The sequence below is a fragment of the Choloepus didactylus genome, chromosome 9 (genome assembly GCF_015220235.1).
Source record: "Choloepus didactylus isolate mChoDid1 chromosome 9, mChoDid1.pri, whole genome shotgun sequence".
Taxonomy (NCBI): domain Eukaryota; kingdom Metazoa; phylum Chordata; class Mammalia; order Pilosa; family Megalonychidae; genus Choloepus; species Choloepus didactylus.
The window spans coordinates 102463686-102479308 of NC_051315.1; the positions used below are offsets into that span (position 1 = coordinate 102463686).

General features: G+C 37.4%; 1 protein-coding gene across 1 annotated transcript in view; it reads left to right on the forward strand.

Moving 5' to 3' along the window:
- UNC80 (unc-80 homolog, NALCN channel complex subunit) overlaps positions 1–15623 on the forward strand; it is a 244241-nt gene that overhangs the window by 167097 nt on the left and 61521 nt on the right. The window contains 7 exon segments of the mRNA XM_037850187.1: positions 1331–1420; positions 2156–2257; positions 4053–4233; positions 5196–5464; positions 6841–6975; positions 7919–8057; positions 8701–8797. Of these exon segments, the coding sequence (XP_037706115.1) occupies positions 1331–1420; positions 2156–2257; positions 4053–4233; positions 5196–5464; positions 6841–6975; positions 7919–8057; positions 8701–8797 (1013 nt within the window).

The following is a 15623-nucleotide window of genomic DNA, read 5'->3' on the forward strand; positions in this document are numbered from 1 at the left end:
CTGCTTAGGAACTTCCTAAATCACTTGTAGTTCTTTTTACACACAGACAGCATTGGGACAAACTAGCTGTCAGCTGATGATCCATGCCAGGGTCCCTTTTGGTGGCATCTAGTTGTACCGTGTTAAGTCTTGACTTGCCACTGGCAGAAATGATTGGAAGCAGAAAATATATACCTGAGAATATATCAGTGGAGCCAAGAAAGTATTTTTTAAAGGTTACAGCAATTATTCCCCCTCAAAAGAAATGCAATCCATAGCTACATTTGCCTACAAGAGTTTTAAGGTAAAGTAATAAATAAACTAGTACAGTGATTCTCCACTTACCTGAAGACTTTTGGTGCTCTGATGTCCTAGAACACAACTCTGGGCCCAAACATACATAAAAACTGGTGCAAACCTTGCATATTTTATTTCAGTAGAAAGGATGGGCCCTCACCTTGACATCTCCAGGGAACCTCAAGACTCAAAGAAGCAAAATTCAAGAATGATTGCAGTTTTCTAGTCACGTTGAATGGTAGATAGCAGGAAGGCAAACAGTGAGTTCAAACTCTGGCCCCACCATAATCAGTGTTACCTTGATCAAACAATCTGAACTCTCTAGGTCTCAGTTTCTTTTCAACAATCCTGGGATACAAGTGCAGTTTATACAAATTATCTACATGAAAGCACCAATCCAAGCATGTAGTATATATTAAATGCTCAAAGAATTATAGTTATTATTATTATTAATGTTGTTACCAAACATACTGTTTCCCAATATTGAGACCACTCAACACAACCTCACTGTGTCATGAGGTGAAGTGTTGGGCAAGATTGTAAGCTCTTAAATATGTCTTAAATCTTAAGATATAAGATCTTTAATATAAAAACTTTGTAAAACAACTTACCAAAAGTTATCCCAGCCTCTGATTTTGACAGCAAAATAATTAAAACCATGTTCAATAATGGCACTTACATGTGTTTAGTTTCCTTAACAGCTGCTCATCAATATTGAGATGCTGCTGAGCCTCCATGGTCCATCATCAGGCTGAATTATTGTACATCCTTTGGCATTACGAGAGCAGACTTTACATCAATTTTTATTATCTCATTCTCTGAATAATGTGTGTTTATATACATAAACAGATATATTTTATAAATATAATATATATAACAAAATATAATTACATATTTATAAATATATATTTATAATCTTGGGTTTATGTATATGTATGTTACAAAATCTTTGTAAGGAGTTCCTTGTCTTGTTGATATTTCTCTCTCTCAACATACTAACTACCTGGCAAATAATCGGCTCTCAATAAACATTTATTTAATTTTGTTACTCTAGGAATGTCTGGAATTTTTTAATATCCCAGAATCCCAGTCGACACATTATTTTCTCATGGATAAACGATGGAACCTTATCCACTACAATAAGGTGAGTGTGCAATTACGGCACTCTTGTTGAGGATGTTGAAGTTCATCTTACCTTTCCTAAGGGCAGCTTGTGCTCCAAGAGGCATAATTATTTAGAGGTTACAAGCATGGCCCCTTGGATCACACTGTCTTACTGTCTGTATCTTTGGACTAGCTTCTTTACCTTTCTACCCTTCAGTTTCCTTGTCTGTAAAATAAAGGTGATGATAATAGTATCTACTTTATAGTGCAGTTGTAATAATTAAAGGCAATAAACTAGATAAAGCACTTGGTTATTCATCATTATTATATCTAAGTGAAAAATTAAGTTGCCCACATAATAACTGAATGTCTATTTAGAATTTTTATGCTGTTCTGATTCCCTTTCTAATTATGTTATACATAACCATTGTGACTTGATCCAATGAGCAGAACAACACTTCAATAAGAGACTGATGTTACTTTACAATAACCCTTTTCTTCCAGAATGTCTTTTAGTCAATTATCTCTGGCTCTTTTGCTCCTGACATAGCACCTTAGTGCTTGAAAAGGGTACTCAGCATGGTAACTTAGAACTTTCCTGAAGAGGGCTTTTACTTTCTCTGGGTTTTTGTAGAATTGGGAAGCATAAAGTAAGAATTAAAACCATGGGAAAATAGACGACCTTTTATTTGTGTGACCTTTAGGTGATGAAGAAGTGAGGGTACAAGTTCAGTCCTTTGAAATATTTTTTTCTCTTTGTGTACTCCCACCTCAGACCTATGTTCGGGATATTTATCCTTTCCGGAGGTCAGTATCTCCACAGCTGAACCTTGTACATATGCATCCAGAGAAGGGGCAGGAGCTCATTCAGAAACAGGTGCCTGACCAGTTTGGTTTTATTCTATGGTTTTGTCATGTTTTTGGGATAGAGGATCTGTAAGTGTGTAGCCAACCTTGAGATCCTGTGTTTCCATTATTATCCTCTCTAGAGAGAGTGGATGGATGGGCTCTTGGCTAATAGACAGTTCCCCCAAATATTGTGTTAATTAAGTTTTATGAATTGGATCATAGTGGTAAGGTATGAAGGAACACTAAACTCTATGATTAATTACTGGTTATAAACATTAGAAATCTTCTAATTTATGTACTAGTTTCTAAATATTAATTTTCGTTCCACATTTTTTAAAAACAGGATTGCAAGTCACATAATGTCAACATTATTAGAAGGTTGTCCCAGAGGTTCACAATAGCTGAAAAAAATTAAACAGGCCAATGTAATATGGCAAAAAAAATTTTTACTAAATAAGAATCCAGAGATTTGGACTTGGTCTCAGCTCTGCCACTGACCAGTAATCTGACCAGTTACTAACTCCTTTTAAAACCAGAGACAATCAAGTGGTTGTACTTAGTTTAAGATTGAAGAGCAAAACAATTTTCACGTATCTGGTATCAAATCAGACTATGAGCTTAAGGCAATTCACTATTTTGCACGTAAAATATAGCTGTAGTATACAATTCTAAAAACAATTTCATTATTGTATATTTATTGCATTGATTATCATTAGTAAAATCTCTAGAAAAGAATTTCAGGATATTTTATCATTTCAAATCTCTGCATTTATCAAGGATGCTAATTTAGCATCTAACTATCCAAAATGCCATCATAAAATGAATGAAACTGACATAGAATTAGACCACTTAAGTAATTAAAAATATAGTCACAATTATCTATCTAAATTACATTTATAACAAATAAAATAATGTATTGTTAAGTATGAGGTGTTAGGCAAAATTGTAAGATCTTAAATATAAACACTTTTTTAAAAAATTCCCTGAAAGTGATCTGACTCTCTGATTTTGACAAAATAATTAAAACTGTAATCAATAATGGCATTAATTATTATTTTTGTCATGTTTAGAACATGTTTTAAAAGAATACCATAAAATGGGGCTCTTGCTCTATTTACACCCCAAGTTGGAGTCTCCCAGCTTCTTTCTGTATTCCTCAAGGAGATAATACACAGGCCTATGGTTCTGGCTCTGAAGTTTCCTCAACAGTTGCTCAGTGCTTATGAACTTCCTAATCATACCCCTCTACCCACTCATCATCAAGAGAAAATAAACTAAGAGAATGCACCAAGAGCCCAAGGCCATGCCATCCAAACTCAAGGCTAAAGGGACACTAATCTAGGATTCATTAAGCTTTTGTCACAAGATAGGTTTTCCTGAATCCCATTTCAGAGTCCTTTTGTAAGAAGCAAACCCAGAACAACAGGAAACAGCTTAAGGCATCACTGAAATGGTGGATGCAATTGGAATTGGCTGACTCCCAGTTGGAGAAGATCTTCCACATTATGACATTCAAACAAATGGGCTCTATTTAACACTGAACTATCCTGACAAAGCTTGCCTTGTGCTCCTCCAACCTCCAAACTCCATAAGAAACCCTCTTCCTTCTGTAGAGCAGACAGAAGCAGAAAGTAAAACTCAAATAAATATTGTTTGCTCTTTATATGGGATAAAGATAGAAACATTTCTCTTTCATTTCACTTTTCCCAGATTTCTTTTACCAGTCTGGTTTGCCATTAAAGATATTACTTTAATTTCTTCACTCTGTAATTTCAAAGTTGCTGATGCTGATTTCTTCTACTCCTGCTTTTGTTTTCCACCAGGTGTTCACGAGGAAGCTGGAGGAAGTAGGGCGGGTTTTGTTTCTCATTTCCCTTACCCAGAAGATCCCCACTGCTCACAAACAGTCCCATGTCTCCATGCTTCAGGAAGACCTCCTCCGACTGCCCTCTTTCCCCCGAAGTGCTATTGATGCTGAGTTTTCCCTCTTCAGTGATCCTCAAGGTATCAAGAAAAAAAGCATTTGTTTTGGACTTTTTCCCACACCCTCGTTTTGTTTTCAGCCCAAGAGCTTCTTATTCGGAGGATGTCCCTAAGCCAGTGCATTAGAATCACCTGTAGGCCTCGCATGAGGCCTGAGAACCTGTGTTGCTAACAAGCTCCCAGGTAATGCTGATACACTGTTTGCTTTTCCAGGGACCAAACTTTGAGACCACTACTCTAAGCTTATTGTGGCCAGCTGAAAGAAGTAGTATGGTATTATTAAAGGAGTATATTAGGGGAAGAACTGGTATTTGTATGAAGTTTAACCCAAAGTGCCAGAAATTGGAATGGTGGTTGCCTCTGGGCAGAGGGGACAGGTCATGAATTTCTGTGAAAAGGGCATGATGGGGTGATGAAAATGTCTATATATTGATTGGGGTGTTGGTTACATGAGTATGTATTTTTGTCAAAGTATACCTAGAAGAAAGAAAGAGATAGTCAAAAAAGAAAGAGAGAAATAGAGAGGGACCCAGATTTAAAACCTGGCTTTATTACTCAGTTATTGATTTGGGGCAGTTTACTTAATTAGTATTCCTGTACCTCAGCTTTCTCATCCAGAATCTGCAGAGCTTTAGTGGAAAGAGCTCTAGTCTGATCAATAGTTAGTTAGAAGACCTGTCATTTTCCAGCTGAATTATTGTTCTTAAAGCCACAGCTTACTCAGCAGCAAAATACTGCAAATGTCTGTCCCATCTTGCCCACAGAATTGAATCAAAGAACTGATGATGCAAGTTCTCTGGAAACTAGGAAATGTTATGCCAGTGCTAGGCAATATTGTGCTGGAAAGCATTTCAGCAGTAGATCTTCACATTCCCACGTCAGGACAAATGGGAAACAGCAGTGCCCTCGGGTTTGATTGTCCTCTCATGCTAACAGGATTGGCATGGGGTTAATATGGTCTCCACTGTTTCATTTTCTCACAGCTGGGAAGGAACTGTTTGGCCTTGACACACTTCAGAAAAGCCTGTGGATCCAGCTCCTAGAGGAGATGTTCCTGGGCATGCCAAGCGAGTTTCCCTGGGGAGATGAAATCATGCTTTTCCTCAATGTTTTTAACGGGGCTCTGATCCTCCACCCAGAAGACAGTGCCCTGCTCAGGCAGTATGCGGCTACTGTCATCAACACAGCCGTGCACTTCAATCATCTCTTCTCTCTCAGCGGCTACCAGTGGATTCTTCCAACCATGCTGCAGGTGCCCAGAGTCTCTCTCCTAGCCAGAAATTAACTCAAGTGTCGCTCATATCTAACAGTTCGAGAAAGTCTGTAACTGACACTGTTAAATAAAATTCCCCTATAATTTTCCAAGTACTCACAATATTCCTGAGATCCCCCAGGCCTGGAATATGCCTTCCCTTTAAGGCCAATGATTCTCAAAGCTCGGTCCCTGGACCAGCAGCATCAGCCCCACCTGTGTACTTGTTTTGGTCCCCATCTTAGACTTATTGAGTCAGAAACTCTGAGGTTGAGGCCCAATAATCCATGTTTTAACCAGAACTCCAGGTGGTTCTGACACCCTAGAAGTTTGAGAAACACTGCTTTTTTGCCAAATGTCATGGCAAATATTCAGCTGATGTTTTTCTCTGATCTATATCTGAACAGAGACATTCATTGCCGTTAAATTTGGTATGATGGGATTGGAGGATGTGGGGTTAGCAGGAACATTTCCGTTTACTCATGTCTAATGAGTAATTCCATTCCATGAATATTAAATATAGTCAAGGTGGGCCAGGGAGCTCGCCCTAGTTCTCTATTTTTACAGAAGTTTTTATGTAAATTATGAAAGTAATGCATGCTTGTGCAAAGTGGAGCCTGCTGAACCATCAGTGGCAAGAAACTGACCTTTCATATCACTAGGGCTTGCTGAAATATTTTTAAATAGTTACAATTCTCTCCAAGTTGTGTAACTTGTTTACGGACTGCATTATGAAATTCAGAAAATAAACTTTAAAAAAGAAAATAAAGGTCACCTGTAATCCTCTGTCCCAGACATAAGCATTGTTTACATTTTTTTCAGAATCCTATTATACACAAACAGAAACACATGTACCCCTTTAAAAAAAAAAACAAAAGCAGAATCATACTACCTTAAAGTTTGTAATCTTTTTATATATATATATATAACACTGAGAATATCATGGGCATCTTTTCATGCAGCCACATTCAGTTCTATCATCATCATTTTAAAAAGCATTTTTTTCCATTGTATGCATGTGCCACAATTCACTTAACCAACCCACATTTATGAATAAATTAAGTTGTTTCAATTCTTCCACTATTGTAAACAACCTTGCAGCAAACCTTGCATGTACCATGATGTAAATTTGCCCAGTTCTTTCCATGAGATAAATTCCTAGTCACAAACTTCCTGGAAAAAAAGTATATTTGGAATTTTAATTTTTTTTTTCTCAGTATATTACAAAATTGCTGTCTAGGAAGGTTTTGCCATCTTACACTCCCCCTCAACAAGTTTATGAAGTTAGTTACTTCCCATGGCTATAAGTTTTAAAAGCAAACACAACTTTGGTTTACTGTTAGGACATTTTCTGAATATATGTCATTTTTCCATAGGTGTACTCTGACTATGAAAGCAATCCCCAGTTGCGTCAAGCCATTGAATTTGCCTGCCACCAGTTCTATATTCTGCATCGGAAGCCCTTTGTGCTGCAGTTGTTCGCTAGTGTGGCCCCTCTCCTGGAGTTCCCTGTGAGTAAGCTCTCTTTCTTCACCACTGGAATGTGAATACTATAAATCGTTTTTCTTCAAGTAGGCAGGCTGTTCTCCTGTGGCTGAGCCTCATCTCAGCCCCTAGGACATAGGTGGGCAATCTCTCTTCTTTTAATATGCAATTAAGAAAAGGGCTGGAAAGTAGAAAATGATAAAAGGATTATTTCCCAATTCTCATTCTGTTCTATCACTATCTACCACTGACCTTGCTTTCCTTTTCTTTTCCGTCAGAGCATTTGTCACCATCTCACGATATTCTTTTATTTGTTTCATTATTATGAATCTGTACTACACTTTACCAATAGGACTTAAGCTCATTGAAAGCAAGACCTTTGTCTGTATTTTTTGTTTATTTGTTTGTTGTTTTGCTATAACATCAGTGCACAAAATGGTACCTAGCCACAGTAGGAATTTAATAAGTATTCATTGTTTTAACGAATTAATCAAGGCCATCTTAAAAAATTTGAAATGGCAAATTCTCTATTTGGGAGATATATTATCAAATAGGATCTGTGAAATTCCCAAAGTTATTAAAATAATCTTCTGCTCCCCAAACAACTTAATTGAAATATTCAACCAATCCAGTATGGAAATCTTTGGGAACCCTGAGTTCTGCCTTCTTGGACCAGAGAAGCTATTGGCATGAACTTTTCTAGCAGATCACATTTTTCTGTATTTCTATGAGTGAACATAAACATCTCTTTTGAACTAGATTAGCGTTTACTAGAACCCTGAAAAGTCAGATGTACCTCCCCCAAATCATGCAGTTGCATTGGTGGATGCAGGATTATGTAAGCAGAATCCCTGGTACTTGCTGTTGTAATTGTTGTTGGTGATAGTGTTTATGAAATTTGAATTCCTGGTCAAACCGTATTCATACTGTGATGAGAATCGTAAATTAAAATTGCTTTTCTTTGTACAGGATGCTGCAAATAATGGGCCCAGCAAAGGCGTGTCAGCTCAGTGCCTATTTGACTTGCTACAGTCTCTTGAGGGAGAGACCACTGATATATTAGACATCTTGGAGCTGGTTAAAGCTGAGAAGCCTCTTAAGTCATTAGGTAAAAGCCAAACTCTCTTGACATTCTTTTTCTCATTGTAATTTTTTAAAAATTTTAACTGTATATTGAGTATTTTGAACTACATCAAAACAGCAAAATTAAAGAGACCAAGAGTGTAACTTGAATGAAGGTGTTTTCTATCTCCTATTTTTCTTACATTTCTTAAGAAACCTAAAGAGTAAGGAATTCTCTGTCATGAAAATTGTATTAAAATGATTTTGGATACAACACTGATCTAGCACTGCAATTTTCAGAAAATTGGGTTAACCTGAGCAATTCTAAGTGAATCTCCCTCCAAAATAATCATTTATTATCAAAGAACATGTAGGGCTGCAGGTAGTTCAAAGAGAAAGCCTCATGTTTTACCTTAGGCCATCTGAATGTATCTCAGTGTTGTCTAGCAACCACTCCCAAGAAATCTCTTTTATTTATAATCCAATTGCAAGTTTATTCAAAAGCAGTAAACAGGGTTTTCATCCCCTTTAAGTGAAAATGGATAGTTTTTACAGTTTAAGAACAAAATATAATAAAGAAATGGCTACAAAATATAACTGGAAAGAAAATGTTAGGCATGATAGCAGGTTCTTCTTTATCCCCGGGAGAATCCTTTTTGATTTTGTGCCTTCATCTTTTGTCCCTTCAGATTTCTGCTATGGAAATGAGGACTTGACATTCTCTATCAGTGAAGCCATCAAGCTCTGTGTCACTGTGGTGGCATATGCTCCTGAATCCTTTAGAAGGTAATGGCAGCCCTTTGTTCTGTGCCTTGTGATAAATAAAGATGGCAAAGGAAAGAAAATTGTATGAATGCAAAAGTTACATTTGGTGGTATCAGCCTGTACCATTCTAGCAAATAAATTTTTAGAATTGCCTCACCCCATTCTGCCTCCTACTGCCATATTTGTAAACATAAGAAACCCCATGGAGAAAATGCATGCAGTTTATTCTTGCTACAACCTCTATTCTAAATCTCTGCTCTCCTTCCCAGAGCTGAATATCATAGCCATCTCAAGGACCAGATTTATTCTTCCTCAGTAACTCCTGAAATGGTGCCAGTTCTAAGAGTTGGGTTCTTTGAGGGGGCGCAGTGAATAGCCCCTTCTTTCTTGGCCACAATCCAAACAAATTAAGAAAGATAAGGTTTAAGCAGAAGAGAGACTGAAATATTGCCTTTATAACTGATAAATACTAAATAGGAAGATAAAGCTTGAAACAGAACTGCCCTGAAAACTCATGGCATGGAAGAGAGAAGTCTTACTCTGTTGGCAAGCTCTTCCAAGAAGGAAGGAGCTGAGCTGATTATACCCAGTATATCTGTAAAATTTGCCATTCAGGTTATCCATCCCCCAGAACTGATTGAATAAGGGTGCCAAGAGTGGTCAGGGCTAACATTAATTGTGCTCTCTTTACTGGAAGAAAACAGGAGGAGTAAGAAGTGATCCTAAAACTCTCCGGATTTTATTGTCTTAAACAATAGGGATTAAACTTCAGGCCAGGTATCAATCAGGGTTGTGGCTGTGGCCCTCAGGAGAGTCTAACATGATGGTCCTGCTCCCACTTTCCTTACGCTCTTTCTCCCACACCACAACCCTATAAAACATTCCAGAATGGATCAAAACCATGCATTAAATTAACTTCAAGCCCACCTTATTCCTGAGTTTAAAAATTTACTCCTGTTGTATTTTACATACTGAGTATATCCAGCTACATTGTTAAATAGGGTATACAGAGATTCTGCAGGGAGATTAAGAAACTACAATAAGCAAATGCATAAAAATTTTCCAGTAATAAAATGCCCAACATAGAGAACCTCCAGATTTGCTTTAAAATCTTCCCATTATCAAATTCCTGATGAGACATTAAATCCTCTTTTGATTTAAAATCCAAACAGATTGAAGTTAGAGGCCAAAGACCAATATTTTTAAGTTCAGTTAAAATTAAAAAGAAATCCTCCCTAATTTCCTGTTCTGTTCAGTTTAAGCCAGAGGGGGTCTTGATGCCTGGGTGGAGACAGGGTTTCTTAAGCAGCTGCTTCTTTGGATATTTCTCACAAGAATAAGTACAGTTCTTACAGGACATAAGCATTTGTAACACTAAATCCCTGTTGTGTTTAAATTATTTTTAAATAAATGTACTTCAAAGTATAACATGCAGAGGATCCTGGGAAGATGGCAGATTAGGAGACATAGAGCAAATTTCTCCTCCATGAAAAACACTAGATAAAGAACAGAAAGTGCTCCAAAACAGGAGTTCCAGGGTTCCACTGGCTGCAAAGGGACTTTTACACCCATAGTGCATATGTACTTGGAAAAACTGAGAGACTGTGTTTAAATTGGTGAGTATTTGGCCCGGAATGCCACCAGGGAATGGATGGTTGGAGCCTGCTGGCGAGCACAGAGGGGAACAGCCTTCCACGCCCAGGGTCCCCTCCTCCCCACTTGGCTCAGATGATAAACCTTCACAGACCCACAGCAAAGAGCCCCTGTGCCAGGGACTGGCCATTGGAGCAGGCAGACAAGCATGGAAGGGGCAGCTTTCCATGACCCATGCAGCTATATTTGCAGCTGGTTGGGGAGATGATACTTCATAGACCCATGGCTGAGAGCTTACTTGAGGGAATTCTGGATTCAGCGGGCTTCTGATGGTGTACACCCTTCCTCCATGGAAGCCAGTGGGGTGCATAGCCCAGAGGCAAAGCTGCCATGCAGAAGTGCCAGGAGTCCTCACCCAATCCCAGGGACTCATGGATGCATAGCAAACAGGGACTGTGGGGAGTCTGAGCTGGAAAGTGAGATGTGTAGCTCTGCAGCACCAGAGTACTCTAAGAAGAAATCGCAAGAGAAATTGCTAAATATCTACAGATGAAAGAAAACAAGAATACAACATATCAAAACTTACAGGACACAGTGAAGGTGGTATTGAGGGGCAAATTTATAGCTCTAAATTTATGAAAAAGGAAGAAAGAGCTAAAATCAAAGAACTAATGGAACAAATGAAGAAGCTAGAAAATGATCAGCAAACAAATCCTAAAGAAAGTAGAAAAGAGAAATAACAAGGATTAAAGCAGAAATAGATGATGTGGAGAACAAAAAACAATAGAGAGAATAAATAAAACCGAAAGTTAGTTCTTTGAGAAGATCAACAAAATTGACAAACCTTGAGCTAGACTGACAAACTCAAAAATAGAGAAGACCCAGATAAAATAATAAACGAGAGGAGGGGACATTACTGTGGACCTCAAAGAAATTTTAAAAATCATAAGAGAATATTATGAACAACTGTACACCAACAAACTAGACAATTTAGAGGAAATGAATCATTTCCTGGAAACACATGCACAACCTAGACTGACCAGAGAAGAAATAGAAGACCTCAACAAACCAATCACAAGTAAAGAGATCCAATCAGTCATCAAAAAGCTTACTACAAATAAAAGCCCATATCCAGATGGTTTCACAGGGGAATTCAACCAAACTTTCAAAAAAGAACTAATACCATTCCTACTCAAACTCTTTCAAAAAATTGAAGAAAATGGAACACTACCTAAGTAATTTTATGAAGCCAACAGGACTCTAATACCAAAACCAGATAAAGTTGCTACAAGAAAGGAAAACTACAGGCCAATCTCCCTGATGACTATAGATGCAAAAATTCTGAATAAAATACTTGGAAATCGAATGCAAAGGCACATTAAAAATCATACACCATGAACAAGTGGGATTCATCCCAGGCATGTAAGAGTGGTTCAACATAAGAAAATCAATGAATGTAATACAACACATTAACAAATCAAAAAAAAAAAAAAAAAAAAAGAAAGAAAGAAAGAAATCAAATGATTATCTCAGTAGATGCTGAAAAAGCATTCAACAAAATTCAGCATCCTTTTTTGATAAAAACACTTCAAAAGGTAGGAATTGAAGGAAACTTCCTCAATACGATAAAGGACATATCACAGTTTACATAGCCAGCATAGTACTCAATGGTGAGAGAGACTGAAAGCCTTCCCTCTAAGATCAGGAATGAGACAAGGATGCCCAATGTCACCATTATAATTAACATTGTGCTAGAAGTTCTAGCCAGAGCAGTCCAGCAATACAAAGAAATAAAAGAATTCCAAATTGGAAAGGAAGAAGTAAAACTGTCATTATTTGTGGATGATATGATCTTATATTTGGAAGACCCTGAGAAGATGACAATACAGCTCCTTGAGCTAATAAATAAATTCAGCAAAGTGACAGGATGCAAGATTAATGCACATAAGCCAGTAATGTTCCTATACACTAGAAATGATCTAACTGAAGAGACATGCAAGAAAAAGATTCCAGTCTCAATAGCAACTAAGAAAATCAGTTACCTAGGAATAAACTTAATGAAGGTTGTAAAAGACCTCTACACAGAAAATTACATAACTTTATTAAAAGAAATAAAAGGGGACCTAAAGAGATGGAAAGATAGTCCATGTTCATGGATAGGAAGACTAAACATCATTAAGATGTCAATCCTACCCAAACTGATCTACAGATTCAATAAAATTCCAATCAAAATTCCAACAACCTACTTTGCAGACTTGGAAAAACTAGTTATCCAATTTATTTGGAAGGGAAAGGGGCCTCAAATTGCCAAAAACATTCTAAAAAAGAAAAACTAAGTGGGAGGACTTATGCTTCCTGACTTCAAAGTCTATTATAAAGCCACAGTAGTTAAAAAAACATGCTGTTGGCACAAAGATAGATGTATTGATCAATGGAATTGAATTGAGAATTCAGAAATAGTCCCCAAGATCTACTGTCAACTGATTTCTGATAGGGCTCCCAAATCTGAACTGGGACAGAACAGTCTCTTCAGCTAATGGGGTTGGGAGATTAGTTGATATCCATATGGTAGCCGTATCCAAAAGAATGAAAGAGGACCACTAACACCCTATACAAAAATTAACTCAAAGTGGATCAAAGACCTCAATATAAGAGATGGTACCATAAAACTCATAGAAAATAATGTAGAGAAAACATCTTCAAGACATAGTATTAGGCGGTCGCTTCTTAGACCTTATACCTAAAGCACAAGCAATGAAAGAAAAAATAGATAATTGGGAGCTCCTCAAAATTAAAAGCTTCTGTACCTCAAAGGAATTTGTCAAAAAGGTAACGAGGCAGCCAACTCAGTGGGAGAAAATATTTGGAAACTGAATATTTGATAAGAGACCAATATTGTGCATATATAAAGAAATCCTACAACTCAATGACAGTAGTACAGAAGCCCAATTATAAAATGAGCAAAAGATATGAAAAGACATTTTTTCTGAAGAGGGAGTACAAATGGCTAAAAAAAAAAACACAGGGAAAATGTTCATCTTCACTAGCTATTAGGGAGAATCAAATCAACACCACAATGAGATACCATCTCACACCAATAAGAATGGCTGCCGTTAAACAAACAGGAAACTACAAATGCTGGAGAGGATATGGAGAAATTGGAACTCTTATTCATTGTTGGTGGGACTCTATAATAGTACGGCCACTCTGGAAGACAATTTGGTGGTGCCTCAGAAAACTAGATATTGAGTTACCGTACAATCCACAATTTCACTTCTCGGTATATACCCGGAAGATCTGAAAACAGTGACATGAACAGATATTTGCACACTGATGTTCATAGTAGCACTGTTCACAATTGCCAAGAGATGGAAACAAACCAAATGTCCTTCAACAGATGAGTGGATAAACAAAATGTGGTATATACACATGATGTGATACTGCACAGCAGAAAGAAGGAATAAGGTCATGAAACATGACAACATGGATGAATCTTGAAGACATCATGCTGAGTGAAATAAGTGAGACACAAAAGGAGAGATATTATGTGTTACCACTAAAGTGAACTCTATGAAAAATGTAAAATAAGTGTCTTATATTGGAGAATATAGAGGACCTAGAGATAGACAGAAGTTAATGAAGGGGGAATGATAATCTAATATGTACAGATATGATAATGAGGGTGCATTTAATGATATGGGATTGGTCAAGTGTGACTATGGTTCGTTAATAGGGTTGTAAGTATCAGTGATGCATTGAAGGTGAACATGTTCATAAATGGTTATTTAAAGGCATGTAACCCACTAACTAGCACCATAAACCTAAATAAGTTTTAGCACGATATACTTAGAAGGTATGACACTGGTGCAGAGGGTTAAAAACAGAGTGGTATGGAAAACCTACCCATTACACATTAAAGACTATATTTAATAGGAATATCTTACCAACACTACATTATTGCTAGAGATGAATAATTAGCAGCTGATAAGAGTTCTGGGATGTATTACGTTATAGTAATTGTTTAAAGTTGAGAGTGATGATGATTGTACAACTAAGTGAAAAAAATGTAAGAAACTGACCATTTATCTTTTAATATAATATATGTTAAGTAAAATTAAAAACCCACTACTTAATAAATCAAGTCCTCAACTTGAGGCTTGCTTTTGTGAACTATCAGGTTGTAAATGGGAGGCTGAGCCCTCCTATAATTATGTCTAAGAGGCACCTCCCAGGAACCTCTTTTGTTGCTCAGATGTGGCCTTTCTCTAAGCCCAGCTTGGCACATAAATTCATTAACTGTCCCCCCCACAAGGGTCATGACTCCCAGGGAAATTAATCTCCCTGGTGACATGGGACAAGACTCCCAGGAATGAGCCTGGCCATGGCAACAAGGGATTGAAAATGTCTACTTGACCAAAAGGGGGGGGGGGGGCAGGGGCAGAGATAACAAGCTGAGGTTACAGTGACTGAGAGATCCCAAATAGAGTCTAGAGGCTATCCTGGAGGTTTCTCTTAAGCAAGCTCCAGCTAGATATCCCATACGGCCACAGTATGCCATGCCCTTACCAAAGTAGTCCCCAAATACATAGGTCCCTACCTGAGATTCTGTAAAAGATTCACTCACTAAGTTTTACCTCTTAGAAACTTCAATCCACCAGAGTGTTCCTATGCCAGACAAGTCCTAACACCCAGAGGCAACAGCCTCTTTAAGATCAACCATCAGATGCAGCCCCCTTCCCCATAATGTCACCACCCCCTTTCAATATGAACAAATTAGGGTGCTCACTGCCTAGACATCCCTGAAGATGGTGAAAGAAATTAAGTGAGAGCAAGGGGTAACAACAAACAAGATAAGATTTAACAAAGGTCTGTGAATACTGAAATTTTATATATATATGTATTTAGATGCTGGGGTATTGGAATAGCTGGAAGGAGGTAAATGACATGGTAGAAGTGTAACCTATAGCATGCTTTGAAGTTTGTGCTATAGCTGCTCATTGAATTATGCTTTGAAATTCTTCACCTTTCTGTATATACCCAATATTGCATAATAAGGAAAGAACTGAAACTGTGGAACTGTAACCCATAACAATTTTTGAAATCACCTATATAACTGCTGTTGAGCTTTACATCGAATGTTAACACCTTTCTCTATGTATGATATATTTTACAGTAATGAAATAGCTGAAGTTGTGGAATTGTGATCCATGACATTCTTTGAAACTTGCTTTCTAATTAACTTGTTAAATTGTGC